General features: G+C 41.7%; 2 protein-coding genes across 6 annotated transcripts in view; one reads left to right on the top strand and one right to left on the bottom strand.

Annotated features, from left to right (window-relative positions):
* The window catches only part of rb1 (retinoblastoma 1), a 207,374-nt gene that overhangs the window by 68,907 nt on the left and 118,894 nt on the right, over positions 1 to 19,573 (bottom strand). The window lies entirely within an intron of this gene.
* LOC137327116 (lysophosphatidic acid receptor 6-like) lies at positions 14,041 to 16,336 on the top strand. The gene has a single exon (XM_067992583.1). It carries the CDS (start codon positions 14,572 to 14,574, stop codon positions 15,601 to 15,603), a length of 1,032 nt encoding a protein of 343 aa, XP_067848684.1. The 5' UTR covers positions 14,041 to 14,571; the 3' UTR covers positions 15,604 to 16,336.

The raw sequence follows: 19,573 nt of genomic DNA, 5'->3' as shown, positions 1-19,573 counted from the left end.
GGCAGAGATGGATCATCCACTCGGCACTTCTGACTGAAGGTGGTTGCAAACGCTTCAGCCTTGTCTTTTGCACTCACGTGCTGGACTCCACCATCATTGAGGATGGGGATGTTTACAGAGCCGCCTCCTCCTCCTGTTAGTTGTTTAATTGTCCACCACCATTCTATAGCATGTTGCTTCCGCTCTATCGCATGCATGTAGTCTTGAGTTGTAGCTTCACCAGGTTGGCACCTCATTTTTAGGTACGCCTGATGCTGCTCCTGGCATGCTCTTCCACACTCATTGAACCAGGGTTGATCCCCTGGCTTGTTGGTAATGGTAGAGTGAGGAATATGCCGGGCCATGAGGTTACAGATTGTGCTGGTATACAATTCTGCTGCTGCTGATGGCCCACAGCACCTCATGGATGCCCAGTTTTGAGCTGCTAGATCTGTTCTGAATCTATCCCATTTAGCACAGTGATAGTGCCACACAACACGTTGAATGGTGTCCTCAGTGCGAAGACGGGACTTCGTCTCCACAAGGACTGTGCGATGCTCACTGCTACTAATATTGTCATGGACAGATGCATCTGCGACAGGTAGATTGGTGAGGACGAGGTTAAGTAGGTTTTTCTCTCGTGTTGGTTCGCTCACCACCTGCCGCAGGCCCAGTCTAGCAGCTATGTCCTTCAGGACTCAGCCAGCTCGGTCAGTAGTTGTGCTACCGAGCCACTCTCGGTGTTGGACATTGAAGTCCCCCACCCAGAGTACATTCTGTGCCCTTGCTACCCTTAGTGCTTCCTCCAAGTGGTGCTCAACATGGAGGAGGACCGATTCATCAGCTGTGGGAGGATAGTAGGAGGTAATCAGCAGGAGGTTTCCTTGCCCATGTTTGACCTGATGCCATGAAATTTCATGGGGTACGGAGGCATTGTTGAGGTCTCCCAGGGTCACTCCCTCCTGACTGAATATCACTGTACCGCCACCTCTGGTCGGTCTGTCCTGCCAGTGGGACACGACATACCCAGGATGGTGATGGAAGAGTCTGGGACGCTGGCTGAAAGGGTATGATTCTGTGAGTATGGCTATGTCAGGCTGTTGCTTGACTAGTCTGTAGGACAGCTCTCCCAATTTTGGCACAAGTCCCCAGATATTCGTGAGGAGGACTTTGCAGGGTCGACTGGGTTTGGTTTGCCTTTGTCGTGTCCGATGTCTAGTGGTCCGATGCTGGGTGGTCAGTCCGGTTTTATTCTTATGACGACTTTTTTTAGCGAGATTTCACAACTGAGTGGTTTGCTCGGCCATTTCAGAGGGCAATTAAGAATCAACCACATTGCTGTGGGTCTGGAGTCACATATAGGCCAGACCAGGTAAAAATGTCAGGTTTCCTTCCCTAACGGACATTTGTGAACCAGATGGGTTTTTACGACAATCCAGCAGTTTCATGGCCACCATTACTGACACCCAAATGGCTGTTCCTTAAATTCAAGCACAGACTTGCAAGTTGTTGGATCTTGTATTCAACATCTCCCTAGAGTCACTGGGTAACAATCAGGGCTGGAACTCCTGATAAGTTTTTTTTTAAGTGGCTTGGAAATTGTAATAAAACCAGTGACTGTGCTGGTGAGCATCTGGAACATAGGCTCCATGCATCAAGTACAGTGAATCAATGTTACATGCATCCATGCAAGCAAATGTTCTCAGATTAGGAAATCTGATATGGTGAGCATTCTGTGTAGAACTTAATGAAGCCCTTTTTACTATAACAGCATTAGTTTACAGTGTAACTTATCATAATAACAAATTCAGCATAACACTCAAGTTAGAATGTGTTACAAAGAGCAACGCAGAAGGCTTGAGGTGACAAAATCTGTACCTCAAGCTACACCAGGCCTTTGAAACATGTTTCAAGCTGACATAGCCTGTTTGTAGACCAGTTTATATCTTCAAGCAGTTTTAGTCAATTCAAGCTCATATAAAATCTGGACTCTGACCTTACCAACGCTTTCTGAAATAGGTGCTACCAATGGCACAGGGTGTTGATGATCTAACAGGTAGTGCCACAGAGTAGCAGGGCATGGATTTGTTCATGTAGAGGGGGGGGGGAAATTGAAAGGCGAGGTATTCTTGCTCTCCTTCATGCACCTCCGTGCAGTTAATTTAAGAGGCCTCAGGACAGGAACTTAGCATGACCCAGGGAAAATAAAAATCAGTAACCCTGCAGTGACAAGTAGTTGGCAGTGAGAAGACAAAGGTTCCTTTGTTCCCTTCATTCTGCTTAGTTGGTGATCTGAGCTAAGGTGTCCAGGGGGGAATAAAATGGCAGGGCCTTGTTGCATGGACTTCTGATGCAGAGAAGACACCAAGCAAACAACTCACCCTCTCAAAAGCAGGAGGCCCAACAGAATCAAGGAGATGGATGAACTGGAAAGAAATTAAAAGATCACAGCAAGATTCCACAAGCAGCAGTGAGATGAATGATGCGTTAATCTCCTCTTGGTGGTGTTGGTAGAGGGAAAAATGGTCCTGGAAACCGGAAGAACTTCTTGTTCTTCTTTGAGCAATGCCATAGAATTATATTATACGTTACAAAATTAAATAAATAACCATTGCAATGATATTAGTAATAGTTTTAGTAGTTATGCTTAGTATTGCAGTATTTGAATACAAGACTCACAAAATAAGGTTTAATTGCTTTTGACTTGTGTGTCTCATGTGATAAACATATATACTAAAGCTATAAAATCTCATACAACATTCGTAGCCCTGTTGTGGTGCATCCAGTGCTTTAAAAGGTAACTTTTGGGAAATTAAAATGTCTTCAACCAAGGTTTTCATCCAAAGTCTGAACTTTATCTGGAATTTCAGTGAAAACTGGTTAATAAAATGCAGACAGCTAGCCTATTTTTACAACTACAAACTGAAACCTTTCATTCACAGCATTTGAAAAGACAGGGAGATCACACAACTGCATAGATTGAAGTTTAGGTACAACTACCTTTAGGCGCACATTATTTATAACTCCAGCTTTCGCATGCTTGAATTTGACAGCACTTGTGCATCAGTAGGGTTGCCATCTTTTGCTCATGATTGGCTGAGCAGTTTGTGGGTTTGTAAGTTATTGCAATTACTGATTGATTGGAGTAACTGTCAAAGAAACAAATTTCCCATTCGGTAGTAAAAGGATCAATTGCCATTACATTGATAAAGAGAATGTTTGACTAGCTGCTGCTCCAATCAATTGCCCATCCCTGAATATTTGCCTGGTCAGATTTGGGTAGGATGGATCCATGGTCCTAACTGAGTTAAGCTGGATCCAGATTAGTTCTAGGACAACAGCAGACCTTGATAATGGCAACCCACAGCAAGCTACCAAGGGACAGAAGAGTTCACCAAAAAAACACCACTGACATAGGCAGCACCAGCCGTTACACAAATATCATTTAAGCTGTAGTCTATATTTGTGAAAATACAGTAATACCCAGTTCAAGTAGTTATCTGTAGAAAAGCTTCTGAGAATTTGCAGGCATTCTTTGCAAAGCATGTAATCTTCCTGCAGTAAAATCTATCTTAAGCCCTATATGTCTGTCAGTACCCTGCTCACTGCCACAACCATAAATAACAAACCAGTCAACAACTAAAAGTATACTACAACATAGCCCAATTTTCATTCATATTAAATCACTGGCCACAGGAGTGTCAACCTTTACATGAAATCAGACATTCTTCCCTGGAGAGGGTCAATGGTGGAACAGTTTTAGAATAGGTGCATACACATTGTATCTGAAGGTTAGGGAACCTGTTCAGTATAAGAAATGCATCTTTTAGGTCAATGGCACATCCAGGCTGATACTTAAATCATGTAGAGAAACATCTCCACATTGCTCGACCACAAACAGTTAAAATTCCTAGAATTCGCTACACATTCTTCTATACATCTGTGTTAAACCACAGCCACAATAGATCTGTCTGAAGGTACAGAATGAGTAACTACATGAAACAGCACGCTGTAAAGCATCAGTCTTAGAACATTCATTCTTATTATACTGGACTTTCAACAATTGCTTCTTGTTTGCTTAGCATTAAAGGTGTAGGAGGAAACAGGCCCTTCAGCCCAACTGATCTACGCTGGCATTTATGCTCCACACAAGCCTCCTCCCTCTCCTCTTCATCTAACCCTATCAGCATATCATTCTATTCCTTTCTCCCTCGTGTGTTTATCTAGCTTCCCCTTAAATGCAACAATGCTATTCGACTCAATTACTCCTTGTGGTAGCGAGTTCTACATTCTAACCATTCTGAGTAAAGAAGTTTCTCCTGAATTCCCTATTGGATTTATCAGTGACTATGTTATATTTTTGGCCCCTAATTTTGGTCTCCCCCACAAGTGGAAACATTTTCTCTACATCAACCCTATCAAACCCCTTCATAATTTTAAAGACCTCTATTAGATCACTCCTCAGCCTTCTCTGTTCTACAGAAAAGAGCCTCAGATCCTGTTCAGCCTTTCCTCAAATGTATATCCTCTCAATTCTGGTATCCTCTTTGTGAATCTTTTTGGCACTTTCTCCAGTGCCTCTATACATGGAGACCAGAACAGTGCACAGTACTCCAAGTGTGGTCTAACCAAGGTTCTTTACAAGTTTAACATAACTTCTCTGCTTTTCAATCTATCCTTCTAGAAATGAACCCTAGTGCTGCTCTGCTTTTTTTTCTGGCCTTATTAACCTGCATCGCTACTTTTAGTGATTTGTATACATGTACCCTTTGCTCCTCTCTCCTATTTAGACTTTTATTATGCAAGCAGTATGTGGTCTCGTTACTTTTCTTACCAAAATGTAACATCTCACACTTTTCTATATTGAAATTCATTCGCCAATTACAAGTCCATTCTGTAAGTTTATTAATATCTTCTTATATTTTGTCACAGCCTTCCTCAGTATTAACTATACCCCCCATAAGAACATAAGAAGTAGGAGCAGGAGTAGGTCATACAGCCCCTCGAGCCTGCTCCGCCATTCAATAAAATCATGGTTGATTTTCTAACCTCAACTCCACTTTCCTGCCCGATCCCCATATCCCTCAATTCCCCTAGAGTCCAAAAATCTACCTTGAATATACTCAACGACTCAGCATCCTCAGCCCTCTGGACCAGAGGATTCCAAAGATTCACAACCCTCTGAGTGAAGAAATTCCTCCTCATCTCAGTCTTAAATGGCCTTATCCTGCGACTATGCCCTCTAGTTCAACCCCAATTTGTGTTTTCCGCAAATTTTGAAATTGTACTTCCGATTCTATGTCCAAATTGTTTATGTAAATTGTGAACAACAGTGGTCCCAGCATGGATCCTTGTGGAACGCTACTTCCCACTGTTTGCCAGCTTGAGTAGCTACCCTTAACCCCTACTTTCTGTTTTCTGTTCTGTAGTCAGCTTGCTATCCAGTCTGCTACTCATCCCCTGAATCTACATGCTCTGACCTTAGTCATGAGCCTACTACACGGTACCTTATCAAAGGACTAGTGGAAATAGCTTTCCCTATTTACCTCATAAAAATCTATTTATTAAAGTATTATATAAAAAAAAGGCCAGAATATATGACTTTAAAGTGGTGAATATATAACATCTGCATGCCCTAGTCCAATTATTCCCCTACCCTCTAATCCTGCTTCATCTGAAGACTAGACTTGGTCCCAACTCCCTGTGTGAAATGCTACAGGAGATCAACTAGTATTTTATTAAAAGCCTCCTCTCTGCATCCATTTCCTGCCTACAAACATTACTTCCTGTTGTCACGTTTTTTGCTCACATGATTGCGTCAATGTTCCCTATTGTAAATTCTTATGTCCACATTTCCCATTTCATTTTCCTACATCAATTTCACCATCATGGTTGGTTTACAAACCAATTAAAATCACTCAAAATGCTTTTTCAAAAAATTTTGTGCACTTTTTTTTTCCTCTTTGCAACAGAAGTTTTTTTAGCATCAAAGAGAAGGTTTAAAATGAAAAAAAAATTCAAAAATGACATTTCACAATAGTAATGAAAGTTAGCCACTGACTTGCCTAGTGTGTCTTTTAATACCTTCATTAAATATTTTACTTTAAGGCCTAAGGATGGATATTTTTACTTCATGACAGTTAAGAGGGTTTTCAATCATACCTGTGCATGCTGAACATGAGCAGTTTGCAGAATTTCCCAGCATATAATCTACACATCAAAAGGAATTGAAGGGTAGAAGTGTGATTCAGTACATTGGTCTCCAGACCAGGATTTTAAAGCATTGACAACCTCATGGTTATTAGCAATGTTTTCTGATAATGAAGAATGCCTTGACAGAAATTATGCAAGAAGCTTTAATTGCAACTGTCTCAAAAGAATCTAGCATTCAATACTATGTAAATGGCTACCACCATCAACCCCAGGATCAGTATACAGCATTAAGATGGAATTGTGCCTCCGACTATGGTACAACACTATTTAAGCTGCATGATCCTGCAAAGACGGTTATTCAAAGGGAGGAATTCATGAGAAGTCTTTCTGAAATTGGAACTGGGTGCCAGCATCAACCAATACAAAGGTCTGATTGATTTGTAGGAGCCTTAAACCGCGCTAAGAAATTAAAAAACTTTAATTACAAAAGAACATGCTGAAAAAACACATTTTCGTTCCACACCACATGAGGGTAACAACCACCATACACCTTCAGTGTGACACCATGCTCATCACATGGAACCTATAAGTGCCACTGACAGAAATGTCAACCCTAGCATTTCCGTAACATTCGTAAGTGAAAGGGCATACAGGCGTAACTATGAATGTTAACCACAGCTCTCTATCAGACATCAAATTGTTCAGCAAGTTGATAAAACACCACACGGCTAAATACAGAAAAAAAACAAACCTATACTTGAAAATGACATCCCCCTCAGTTACAGTTTCACATAGACATTAGGTAAACACGCTGGGAATTAAACGACCATGAACTGAAGACCTTTGGTGCCAGTCTTTTGTTTATAACATACAATCTACACAGTAAGCAGACCTGAGGCACAGCCAGTACCTGCCTTGAGGGAAATGCTTACAGATAGCACTGTTATCCATGAATGTTGTAGAAGAGATAGGTAATGGAAGATGTTCAGAGGTAGTTAGCTTGAACTTTAAAGTTTTTCTGAACTAAATAAACATTTTTTTAAAAATCTCCTTTCACATCTTCTTAATTCATTATTACTTCAGGTACTTTTACATAATGGGGCTCATTTCATTCAGATGCAGGAGACCAGCATCAGTGTGATGACTCCTTATATTTACACTAAATCTGACACTCTCATCCTGGTGGCAGAATTGTAGACTCATGATAAAAAATCTTTTTAGATTGCATCAAATTAAATTGAAGCTACCCTTGTACATGAACTTAAAACATATTTATCCATTTAAAAGGATGTCAAGGTATGAACTCAGTGGAGGTTATATTGAATAACCCCCAAAACTGGGTGCTGGGGTCACGATGCACAATTAACCCGCGTCCGGTTGTTGAGATGCAGGCAGCACGAAACATTCGTGCTGCCTGGTGATTTACCTGATTTCTGCATGTAGCCAGCACTACCTGTGTTGTTGAGTGGCTGCTCACGAGCAGGGAGCCCAGATATCGCTACTGGCTGGCACCACTTAATGGCAGCCTGCACGTCTTAAAGGGTAGTGGCAGTGCAGCTGCAGGAAGCAGTGGAAGTCAATTGGGAAGTGAGTCTGTGCTGCAATATAGTGCAGGATGGTGATGATGGGACCTCTGGAATTTCTAATGAGCAACAACTGGTTGTTCAACGTTTGCAGGACTGATATTTGCAACATATATGGCAAGTATCCGCAGAGTCTGAATGGAGATCAGACATCGTACACATAAAACACAGATGCAGATCCCGTCCCTATGTTTACAAACTGTTGAGTTATTTTAAAACATTTAATAAAGGTTGCGCATTACTAAATCCCACACCCTCCAATCTGCACGGCAGACCCCACCAATCTGCCGATCCGAGTTTGTACCAGGCCTGCGAGAGCGTGCAACAAGGTTCTCTGCTGATGCACTAGAAGCTTTGGTGCAAGAGGTGGACAGGAGGAGCGGCAGCCTATATCCATGGGGGGTGGGGGCAGCAAGAGGCCCTCCAGATATATGTTCCCGAGGCAGTAGGGGATGAAGTCAAATTGAGGCGAATCGCACCACGAACATGGATGCAGTGCAGGAAGAAATTCAATGCTTTGACACGAGTGGTCAAGGTGAGTGAGGTCAACTGTCAAGTGGCGTCTCTTACCAACTGCACCACTACCCGCATCTACTGCTCCACACACTACACCCCGCATCACCCACCTACCAACAAACTCTTTTAATCAGTACTCAACTCTTCCATAAGACCATAAGAGATCGGAGCAGGAGTAGGCCATTCGGCCCCTCGAGCCTGCTCCGCCATTCAATGAGATCATGGCTGATCTGATTTTTACTTCAACTCCACTTTCCCGCCTTCTCCCCATATCCTTTGACTCCCTTGCTGATCAAAAATTTGTCTAACTCAGCCTTGAATGTATTCAATGACTCAGCCTCCACAGCTTTTTGGGGTAAAGAATTCCAAAGATTCACGACCCTCTGGGAGAAGAAATTCCTCCTCATTTCAGTCTTAAACGGGCGACCCTTTATTTTAAGACTATGCCCCCTAGTTTTAGATTCCCCCATGAGGGGTAACATCCTCTCAGCATCTACCCTATCGAGTCCCCTCAGAATCTTGTATGTTACAATAAGGTTTCCTCTAATTCTTCTAAACTCCAATGAGTATAGACCCAACCTGTTCAATCTTTCCTCATAAGATAACCCTTCCATACCCGGAATCAACCTAGTGAACCTTCTCTGAACTGCCTCCAATGCAAGTATGTCCCTCCTTAAATAAAGGGCACCAAAACTGTACACAGTACTCCAAGTGTGGTCTCACCAGCACCCTGTACAGCTGTAGCATGACTTCTCTACTTTTATACTCCACCCCCTAGAAATAAAGGCCAATATTCCGTTTGCCTTCCGAATTACCTGCTGCACCTGTATGTTGACTTTTCGTGTTTCATGTACGAGGACACCCAGATCCCTCTGTACCGCAGCATTTTGTAGTATTTCTCCATTCAAATAATATTTTGCTTTTTTATTTTTCCTCCCAAAGTGGATGACTTCACATTTTCCCACATTATATTCCATCTGCCAAATTTTTGCCCATTCACTTAACCTGTCAATATCCCTTTGCAGACACTTTGTGTCCTCATCGCAACTTGCTTTTCCACCTATCTTCCGATCAGATGCTTCCTCTCACCCTCACACATTACCACTGAAGCAAGCTGCACACCCACAACTCATAGATCTCACACACTGGCAGCTATTCAACCATGAAAGCCACATCACCCAATCATGTTGCAGGACACTTACCGACACACATCCCAACTTTCTTACAGGAGAAGGTGGCGCATAACAGGAGGCAGCAAGTGGCAGTGACTTCATGGAACATGAACCTGCTGTCCTATCTTAGGATGACAGCATTCCTGTCCCAGCCCTGCCACTCCGCCAGTGCCCTTGCTGTTGCCTGTCAGCTAGCCTGTAGAGTATTGAAACTTTATCATAAGAATGTAGGAAGATAGGAACAGGAGTAGGCCATTTAGCCCCTCGAGCCTGGTCTGCCATTCAATGGGATCATGGTTGATCTGTGACCTAACTCCATATACCTGCCTTAACCAAAGGTATTAAGGGATATGGGGCTAATAAAAATCTATCAATCTCAGATTTAAAATTAACAATTGAGTTAGCATCGACTGCGTTTGCGGAATAGTGTTCCAAACTTTTACCACCCTTTGTGTGCGGAAGCATTTCCTAACTTCACTCCTGCAAGTCCTGGCTCTAATTTTTAGGCTATGTCCCCTAGTCCTAGTATTCAAGTATAGGAGACCTCCAAAAACAGGTACAAATGCATCAGCAGCCAGAAGCAATAATCCAGCAACTAACCTGTAACTCCGGCATGATCCCATCAAATAGCGCTGGTGGGGGATCCTCCATGCTGTTTAAGACCTGTTCAGCTCTGCGAGGTTAAGACAGTGCGTTGGCTGGAGCGTGGAGCTCCAAAATTGCATCTGTCCCCTTAAATCAGTGTTACACACTGATCTACCGCATATTCTCCCTACCTTACATGCTACCGGCGTTCGTTATCTGTGGGTGCAGGAACGCCTTTACCAAAATGGCGTCCAGCACACGTCACACCAGAAGTGCGCACGTACATTCCGGATGCCATTTTAGGTCCTTAGGAGTCCGCGTAGCGCCTACAAAACAGGCACTATGTGACCCAATTTAGAGCCCAGTATCTCTTCTTCAGACCTACCTCAGCAGAAAGTATCATGGATGATGACATAAATGAGACAGCCATGAACTTTAGCATGAAGTTAGGGCATAGTTTAAATGTGTGATCATATAACTGCTCTACAACTGTTTCTAATGTACTCCTGCTTTCATCGTTTCCATCATCTTGAAAGTTAATTATCTATTTAATCTGCAAACTCCTTCTGACAGGCAGTTTATGCCCATCCTTTAACACTTTCACTCCCACAATCCTGAGTAGAGGTTAAAGAACACAGGTTGTATTGCTGAGTGTTTGGAATTTTCTCACCATATGTTGGATTACTTACACTGTTTCAGTAGCAACATGTTTATAAACACACACTGCAGATAAGACAAATGTGGTCAACAGCCCAAACCAGGCCAGTTTTACATACACATTATATGATGCAATGTCAACACTGGATAATGTCACAGGGAAGCTTAAAGCTCCATTTTCTAATTAACAAAAAGAAAAAAGGTGGCAATCCCAACACACTTTACACAAAAATGGATTCCAGAGTAGCTTCCTATATTTAAGTCTGCAGTATTCTTTTCAATTTTGTACCTGCAACAGATTTAACGAAAATAACTTTATCTGGTACCTTTCACATTCTCATGACACCCCAAAGCCCTTCACAGCCAATGATTTACTTTTGAACTGTAGTTACTGTTGTTTTTGTAGGTAAACATAGCCACTATTTTGGGCCCCGCAAGCTCCCACAAACTGCAAGAATCTAAATGCCCAGTTGATCTGTTTAGGTGGTGGTGTTGAGGGAGGAATGTTGGTCAAGACATTCTGCAAAGCAATAATTATGGCAAAACACTACTCAGAAAACCTGAACATAGAAAGTACAGATATTACTGAACAAAAGTGACTAACGACTACAGTTTCACAGAGCCCAGAATGTAGTGTGATACATAAAGGATATCCAACAGTAAATGGTGCAAGTTACAGACAGCTTCAAGTTTGAAGTGTTTGATTTGAGTTTCTAAACTGAAATTTCTTTTTAGTACTAATGTAGCTTAAAGCTGCAATGCCATTATGTTGTGATAGCACACATATGGAAATAGGGTTGATGTTGCAGCGCTGTTAGCCATCTACAGATGAGCTATAGGAAAATTTTCCACACAAAATGGGCTGGGCACAGGTTTATCATGCCATGCAGTTGGTGTTTTGGAAGAGTGAAATGTTGCAATTTTACACTGTTAGTGTAAAAAAAAAGTGTATGTAGAATTCAGGATATTGTGAACTGGTCCCCATAGGAAATGAGTAAACAGAAATTCATACAGTCATTTATAGGACTGGATTAGGAGAGTCTTGGTGACAAGTCAGACTTCTTCCCCTTCCTACCTCTTCCGTTTCATCCGATGAATGGTGTGTGGGATGAGGAAACCTGCCTTGGTAGGGACTCATCATTCTCTTTAGGGAAAGGTCATGTGGCAGAACATTTTAAAATGATAGTGCCCCTGTGATTTTTCCATTGATGACTAGGGATGCAAAATTTAAAAATGGACATCACAAGTTACACAATATGCAAAACAAGAAATAGACAACCTGATTTAGCAGTATACAGGGACTTTGCAGAAGGGAATTTAGAAGTGTTTAACTTGTTTTAAAAGAACAAACTGATATCCTGTGCAGTTAGTCATGGGTAGTCCAGGACATGGGTTGGGGAGTGGAGTAGCCGCAAGAGGAACTGAACTGGGGCGAACAGCTGAGCAATTGAGTGAGGAATGCAACATACGGTGAAGGCAGTAGAGTATTTGGATGAAGTGGGAGCTAGGGAGGGGATGGAGCGAGGCACGAGGAATAAGTTATGTGTGTGTGATATTCTATTATCTGGCATCTCGGAGTGGCAAAGTCAGGGGGGCAGGACTTACAAGTAGCACACTATGTGAATGGCCAGTCCTGTTGTCAATCATAAAATATTCCTGATGTTATCAATCCCCCACTCCAAAATGTACTGGTGTTCATCAGACTGAAAGGAGGCACCCTTAAGCAACAATATGGATCCTGTAATCCACGGAGAGCTGCAAAAATGACTGCTGCATTCTAGGAGTTGTTGTCTGCTAATTGGTCGAGTCTCTTCATTCAAAAAAGGCCCATGTAAAGTGACAGCTGTGGGAAGAAGCAGAACTTAAGTCCTAGGCACCTGAAAGAGCAGGAAGCCAGCATTGGAAATAATGTTAGGCAGATTTCTAACACAGTAATGTCAACTGTATTGAAACTTTTAATGATTAATGGCACCTTTGTTATCTCCAGTCTAGACTATTCCAATGCTCTCCTGGCCGGCCTCCCACCTACCACCCTCTGTAAGGCCGGCAATGCCTTGATTTTAGAATTCTCATCCTTGTGTTCAAATCCCTCCATGACCTCGCCCCTCCCTATTTCTGTAACCTCCTGCAGCCCTAAAAACCTCCAAGATCTCTGCACTCCTCCAATTCTGGCCTCTTGCGCATACCCAATTTCCTTTAATCCACCATTGGTAGCCGTATCTTCAGCTGCCTAGACCCTAAACTCTGGAATTCCCTCCCTAACCTCTCTGCATCTCTACCTCTCTCTCCTACTTTAAGTCACTCCTTAAAACCTACCTCTTTGACCAAGCTTTTGGTCACCTGTCCTAATATGTGGCTTGGTGTCAAATTTTGTCTGATAACACTCCTGTGAAGAGACATGGGACATTTTACGACTTACTGTAAATGCAAGTTGCTGCTGTTGATTCTGTCTTAATTATGTAACTTTGGTTATGTTTGTCTTCGAAACCATATGTTTAGTACTAAGTACTCAGCTTAAGATCTAAGTATTATAGTAGTGAAAGATATTTGAATGATTTCATTGGTTCTCCTCCTCCTTCTTCCTAGTTGTTTTATTGGTAGCTGCTTGCTGACTGCTGGTTCTTGATTGATAGTTTTCATGACACCTTGCTGCTTGTTCATTGGTAGGTCCCCCACCTGTTCAGTTGTGATGTGATGCTGTTTTATCAGTATGAAATTTGAAGAATCAGGTGCAAACATGGCATGTATATGCACGTGTGATATGTTTGAGATCTGACATTTTGCATTTGATAATATATTATGCCTCACAAAAGACAAATATCTATGTATATTGAAACAATGAGAGGAAAGGGAAACTCAAATTGTGCAGAATAACTATGTATTTCTCAACAAAACAGGAAAACATGAAACAGGATAAGGCTATTCAAGGGTTCCAGCCTAATCCAAATTAAACATTTTTTAATGCTTACTGTGGCTTAAAGTCCAAAACATTAGCAAAATTTAATTATAAAGTGTGAGTGGAAGTGTGAGTGTGAGTACGTGCATAAGAGAGTGTGCATGTATGTCCTTCAAAAGTAATGGGTCACAAAGACTTTCAATTAAAAAGGCAGCTCTAGATTCAGGATGCATTATTACATTAAAGCTGCTGTATGAATGTAAGTTGTTTATACCCTTCTAATTGAGGTGATCATTTCAAATCTCACTTCTTGGTAGAAAAGATTATTCAGTTGTGAAATGGTTAACAGATCAGGAATCCTGTGCTGTTAAGTATTTACTGAGCTGAGGTATTTGGTATGCAATCTACCAAGCACAGCAAACAAAATGGGTTGAGCCCATTCTTCTTTGTCCAATTCCGACCATCTTCCTATGACATCATTCTACTTGCATGCTTAATGCTTTTTGTTCACCCAATGACATTTGCACCTGGGAGGAACAGCAGCGAAGAACGATTTTCACAAGGTTGGGACATTATCTGAAATCAGTTATGCCGTGCGGACACTGTGGGGAGTTGAAAAGCCTGTTCAACAGCCAGCAGAGGTGTGTGATTACTTCAAACGAATTACTAAAGAAGTCTGAGGGAACTGAAATATGATTCTCACCAGCTTTAGTTTAATAATCTTACAAGATACTGGGCAACGAAGTTAACGTACTTATTGAGCAACTTGGAAGGCCTGGATTTATCTGTGTTCCACAGAAGTCTGATTCTCAAGAAAGCGTCTCAAAAAAACCCAATACTGAATGGATAACCGAGTTACTCCCCACAATAAACGAATGCTCGCTTTAAAGATCCAGCAAAAGAAGCTATTTCACAGCATCTTTTTCAAGGATGTATTCGCCCACGTAACTCAACCGTAAACCCAACCAAGGGGCAAAATCTTCATCGTGATCCGAAGGGGAACACAACTTTACCGGGAGCAGTGCTCAACATGGCAGTCTCGAACAACACTATTTGTAACCCTGACGATTCCTTTAAGTACACACTGTACAGCATCGTGTACAGCATGGTCTTTATCGTCGGCCTCTTGTCAAACTGTGTCGCCCTGTACGTTTTGAGGTGTTCCTTAAAATTACGAAATGAAACAATAACGTATATGACCAACCTGGCCGTGTCAGACCTGCTGTTTGTCTTCACGCTGCCGTTCCGCATTTTCTACTATGTGACCAGAGACTGGCCCTTTGGGGATTTGCTGTGCAAGGTTTCGGGGACGCTGTTTCTCACTAACATGTACGGGAGTATACTCTTCCTGACCTGCATCAGCGCGGATCGTTTCCTGGCTATCGTTCACCCTTTTGGGTCAAGAATGCTGAGGACGAAAAGAAATGCTATCATTGTGTGCATCGTCGTGTGGCTGACTGTGCTCACCGGAAGTGTGCCGGCAACCTTCCTTCGAACCACCACCAACGGCACAATCAATCAGACTAAAACCTGCTTTGAAAACTTCTCCAACGACATCTGGAAGAACTTCCTGTCAAAGATTGTCATATTCATTGAGATAGTTGGCTTTTTTATCCCTCTGCTCCTGAACCTGTTCTGCTTTTCAATGGTGCTGAAGACTTTAAGGCAGCCCGTCACCCTGTCCCGCAACAAGTACGACAAGCAAAAGGTTCTCCGAATGATTGTTGTACATTTCCTCATTTTTATCTGCTGCTTTGTGCCGTACAACATAACACTGGTGATGTATTCGCTGGTGAGGACTGGATCGTTGAGGAACTGCTCTGTGGTGACTGTAGTCAAAGCAATGTACCCCATCACCCTGTGCTTTGCTGTCTCCAACTGCTGCTTTGACCCCATCGTTTATTACTTCACTTCGGAAACCTTTCAGAATTCCATAAAGAGGAAGTCCAGGGCACTGAGGCTTGACTCGGACTTCTCCGAGACCTTGCCAACAGCAAGCTTCCTCACCAATAACCTGAGGACGCTAAAATCCAAAGTGTTCAAGTCAGAATCGACAGTTTAAAACCTCTGCGGCTGTTTTTGTTACCGAATGTACTTTGAGACCAATTACATATTTGAGACCTCATAAGCAGGTGTTTTTTTTTATTAAGCAAGCGCAGGATAAAGTTTCTGTGCCAGTATGTGACCTGCTGTACTTGAAATCTGGAGCACCGATTATCACTATTGTCAATAGGGTGTGGTTAATGGTTCTCCAATCCTGTTTCCAAACTGAGTATAGGATTGAAAACTAATGTCCTATGTAGCTGTGACAGGGAAACCACACACTGCAGGGGAGGAAGAGGGAACACTTCCTGTTTCAGTCATGTAACTATTCACTTAAATGTATTCTTTAGTTTTCCCATTTAATGCAGTAAAGAGCAGGTGATTGATATAAAATAATGTGGAGATGCCGGTGATGGACTGGGGTTGGCAAATGTAAAGAATCTTACAACACCAGGTTATAGTCCAACAAATTTATTTGAAAATTGATTTTCAAATAAATTTGTTGGACTATAACCTGGTGTTGTAAGATTCTTTAGATATAAAATAACCAATGTTCATTATTAATGTAACTGGTTCGTCAGAGGTACCAGAGAGCGATCTAAAGCCACACACACTTTAGAACCAAGGCATAGCTTTTACTGTGGGACTTCTTTTTAAATTTCTCCAGAAATGGAAATGTACAGTAATTGGTTAGAAAGAACATCTATATTTTTTAATTTGAATTCATATAAAATAAATCTAAAGTTCCAACATCTTATTTGTTGCGTTTCTTTGAACGGGTATGATGAAATAATGCAGTGCAGACTTTTTTGGCCATAACCAGGTGACTGTAACAATGGTCATCTTAATGATGAGGCAGTCAAAGTATGAAAAATATAGGTTTAAACAGTAGGGAAGAAATCATAGCAGTAGCATACTATAAATGACTCTCTATAATGGCTAAAAGGAAACAACTTTTAGAGGACAGCTTACATTATAAAGAATTGGGGCTAGAATGCTCCAAATGAGCTTGCTTACTTGACTTTCAGATTTATTATCTTTCTGTGATGAGTTCAGTACAACATTTTTTTTCTCTGAAGCACCTCTGTTCTGACATTAACAATAATGTAGCTAATTAGAGTTGCTTCTACACAGATCAAATGTAAATAGCTCCTTCAGGTTTCCATTTAGAAGAAATGTATAAGTATAAATAAGTAATGGAATATTCCCTGTTAATTTACACCTGAAATTTTCTCAAAAGATAGGGAGTTTCCAAAATCAACACTTCAGGAGCAATGCAAACAGCTGACACACTTCCCCAGGCAGGTAGATAACAGTGCTATGACTGATTAACTCTTAGGCTCTCAGCGACAAACAACAGCAACATAACATGCTTGTCTACCCTCAGACAGGAGGTTAAAATTATTTAGCAAAGTTGAGCTATTCATGTAGACATCAGTACAATACCAAACTAGAAATAAACACTCAGCAAAAGCGTTACTATGACTGTATCATACAGGGTTTTCTGCAGAGTAAACAATATTTTCACACATTCATGAGCTGTAGATCAATGCCAGTTACAGTTTCTGATTTTGCTTCAAGAAGTAAGATTACTCAGAGATGAACCATTTCAGAGAAAATCAAGCAAGTTTTGCACAACTTTCTTAATTTGTACTTAACTCAAACATTGAATGCATTTAATCCAATTTTATATTTAGATACAACAGCCATGTTACTTTTGAGAATCCACGTTTAAAAAATAAATTTGGTCTAAAATGAATGCAACCACATGCTATTTGATCAAAAGTGGATAGGCTGAAAAGGCATAAGACAAATTTCCATACTTTGCAATTGCTACAATTCTACCCTACCTTCCAAGTCCTGATTTTCACACCACACTATCTTGATTTTGAAAGTTTTTTTTTTAAGAAAACCGTTGCACAATATATCTTCCATTATATGAACAACTTGCATTGACGTAGAAAAACATGCCTATGGCAGATGCATAATCAGACAAAAATTGATACCAAGCCAAAGGTGATATTACAAGGGGGTCGCTAAAAGCTTGGTCAAAAAGGTAGGTTTGAAAGGCGAGAGAGGTGGAGAGGCAGAGGGGTTTAGGGAGGGAATTTCAGAGCTTAGGGCCTAGATGGCTGATGGTACGGCCGCCAACGTGGGGCGAAGGAAGTAGGGGATGCACAAGAGGCCAGAGTTGGAGGAATGCTGAGTTCTTGGAGAGTTGCAGGGCGGGCGGGAGCTGGTTACAAAGATAGGGAGCGGGCAAGTCCATAGAGGGACTTGAACAATTTTAAATCGGAGGCGTTCGGGGACCAGGAGCCAACATAGGGCAGCGAGCATGGGGGAGATGGGTGAGCAGGATAGGATACAAGTAGCAGAGATTTGGGTGGAGGGTGTTGGATGGGAAGCCAGCCAGGAGAGCATTGGAATAGTCAAGTCTGGAGGTAACAAAGGCATGGATGAGGGTTTCAGCAGCAAATGGGCTGAGGCAGGGGCGGAGACATGCAATGTTAAGGAGGTAGAAGAAGGTGGTCTTTGTGACAGAGATGATATTGGGTTGGCAGCTCTGCTCAGAGTCAAATGAAGTAAGAGGATAGGCAAATCTAGATCCGCCCTCCTACAGAATACTCTCAGCACTCCTTACAATAGCAGCCATACTCCCGGGCACAGTACATGCTTCTTGGGAAAAAAAAGTTTGCTGCTTGATGCTGTACTCCCACAGAGACCAGCATGCAACCTCACAGAGTGACACTGTGGTAATATCTACTTTCACTTCCACTTTCCAAAAATCTTGTCAACTCCTCAGATTTGGTTAAGCAATTCGGTTTGTGAATGGTAAACGTTCTATGTTTAAGCTTTTGAAAATTTGCTTTTCCCAGTAATGTGAGAGCCGTAATCTGCGAGAAAAGTATGATAAGCATATTCAGGACCAGGAGCACTGATGGAATAATTCTATAGGTATAGGGTAGGGCCTTGGCAGCAAGATGGACTTGACAGATATTTCAAGTTGCATTATCCACCTATAAGGAAACATATGAACAGACTGGCATTTATATACCACCTTATCACTCCTTCAGTACTTCACAACTGATGCATTACTTCTGGAGTATAGTCACTGTTAAAAAGGGAAATGCAACAGCCAATTTATGCATAGCAAGGTCCCACAAACAACAAATGAGAAAAATAACTAGTTACTCTGCTTTTGGTGATGTTGCTTGAGGTAAGAATGTTAGCCAGGACACCAGAATTACTTCTCTAAGTGTAATGGGGTCCTTCACGTTCAACTGAACAGACACACAGGGCCATAGTTTAACATCACATCTGAAAAAAGCAGCTCCTATGACAATGCAGCATTCCCTCAGTACTGCACTGAAACAACAGCCGAGAATAGGTGCTCAGTTTCTGTAGTGAGTTTTGAGTCCACAACTGTATGACTCAGAGCCGGGAGCGCGAACAATTTAGCCAAGCTGATATTTCTTACAATCAAGATGTGTGTACATACACCGATAGCTTTTAGGTATTCCAGGTAGTAATGTAGACCATGTGGACTTTTATATGGATCAAATAGGGATATCAAATCATGTTACAATTTCCTTACAATAGGCATGTTTGGAAATGCCAGAATTATATTTTACTCAATCCACAAATGCAACTTAGTAGCAAATATTCATTTGCAATTGTTCCAGTGTTGCTGAATCCAACTCGCCGGGTAAACGGGGAACATTTGGCAAACAAGGACTGGGTTACAAACCTGAAGTGGTTCTGCAATAGAAATAGACTGTTAGATATCCCTCTCTGAGGCACATTATCAGATATGGCTCAGGTCACTTAGTAGTGGAAGAGCGAATGTGAAGCAACTTTAGAGCGTGCAGACCCAGGTGTGACAGTCACCAGTCCAGCATAAATCCTAGCATTCTGGAACCAGTCAACAGACTGAGGCCATTCTAAACAGACAATTAATATCAATAAATAATTCTTAAAATTCAATTTGG

Source organism: Heptranchias perlo, chromosome 11 (assembly GCF_035084215.1).
Source record: "Heptranchias perlo isolate sHepPer1 chromosome 11, sHepPer1.hap1, whole genome shotgun sequence".
Classification (NCBI taxonomy): Eukaryota; Metazoa; Chordata; class Chondrichthyes; order Hexanchiformes; family Hexanchidae; genus Heptranchias; species Heptranchias perlo.
The sequence above is the reverse complement of the archived record's forward strand: the minus strand, read 5'-3'. Positions and strand labels throughout refer to the sequence as shown.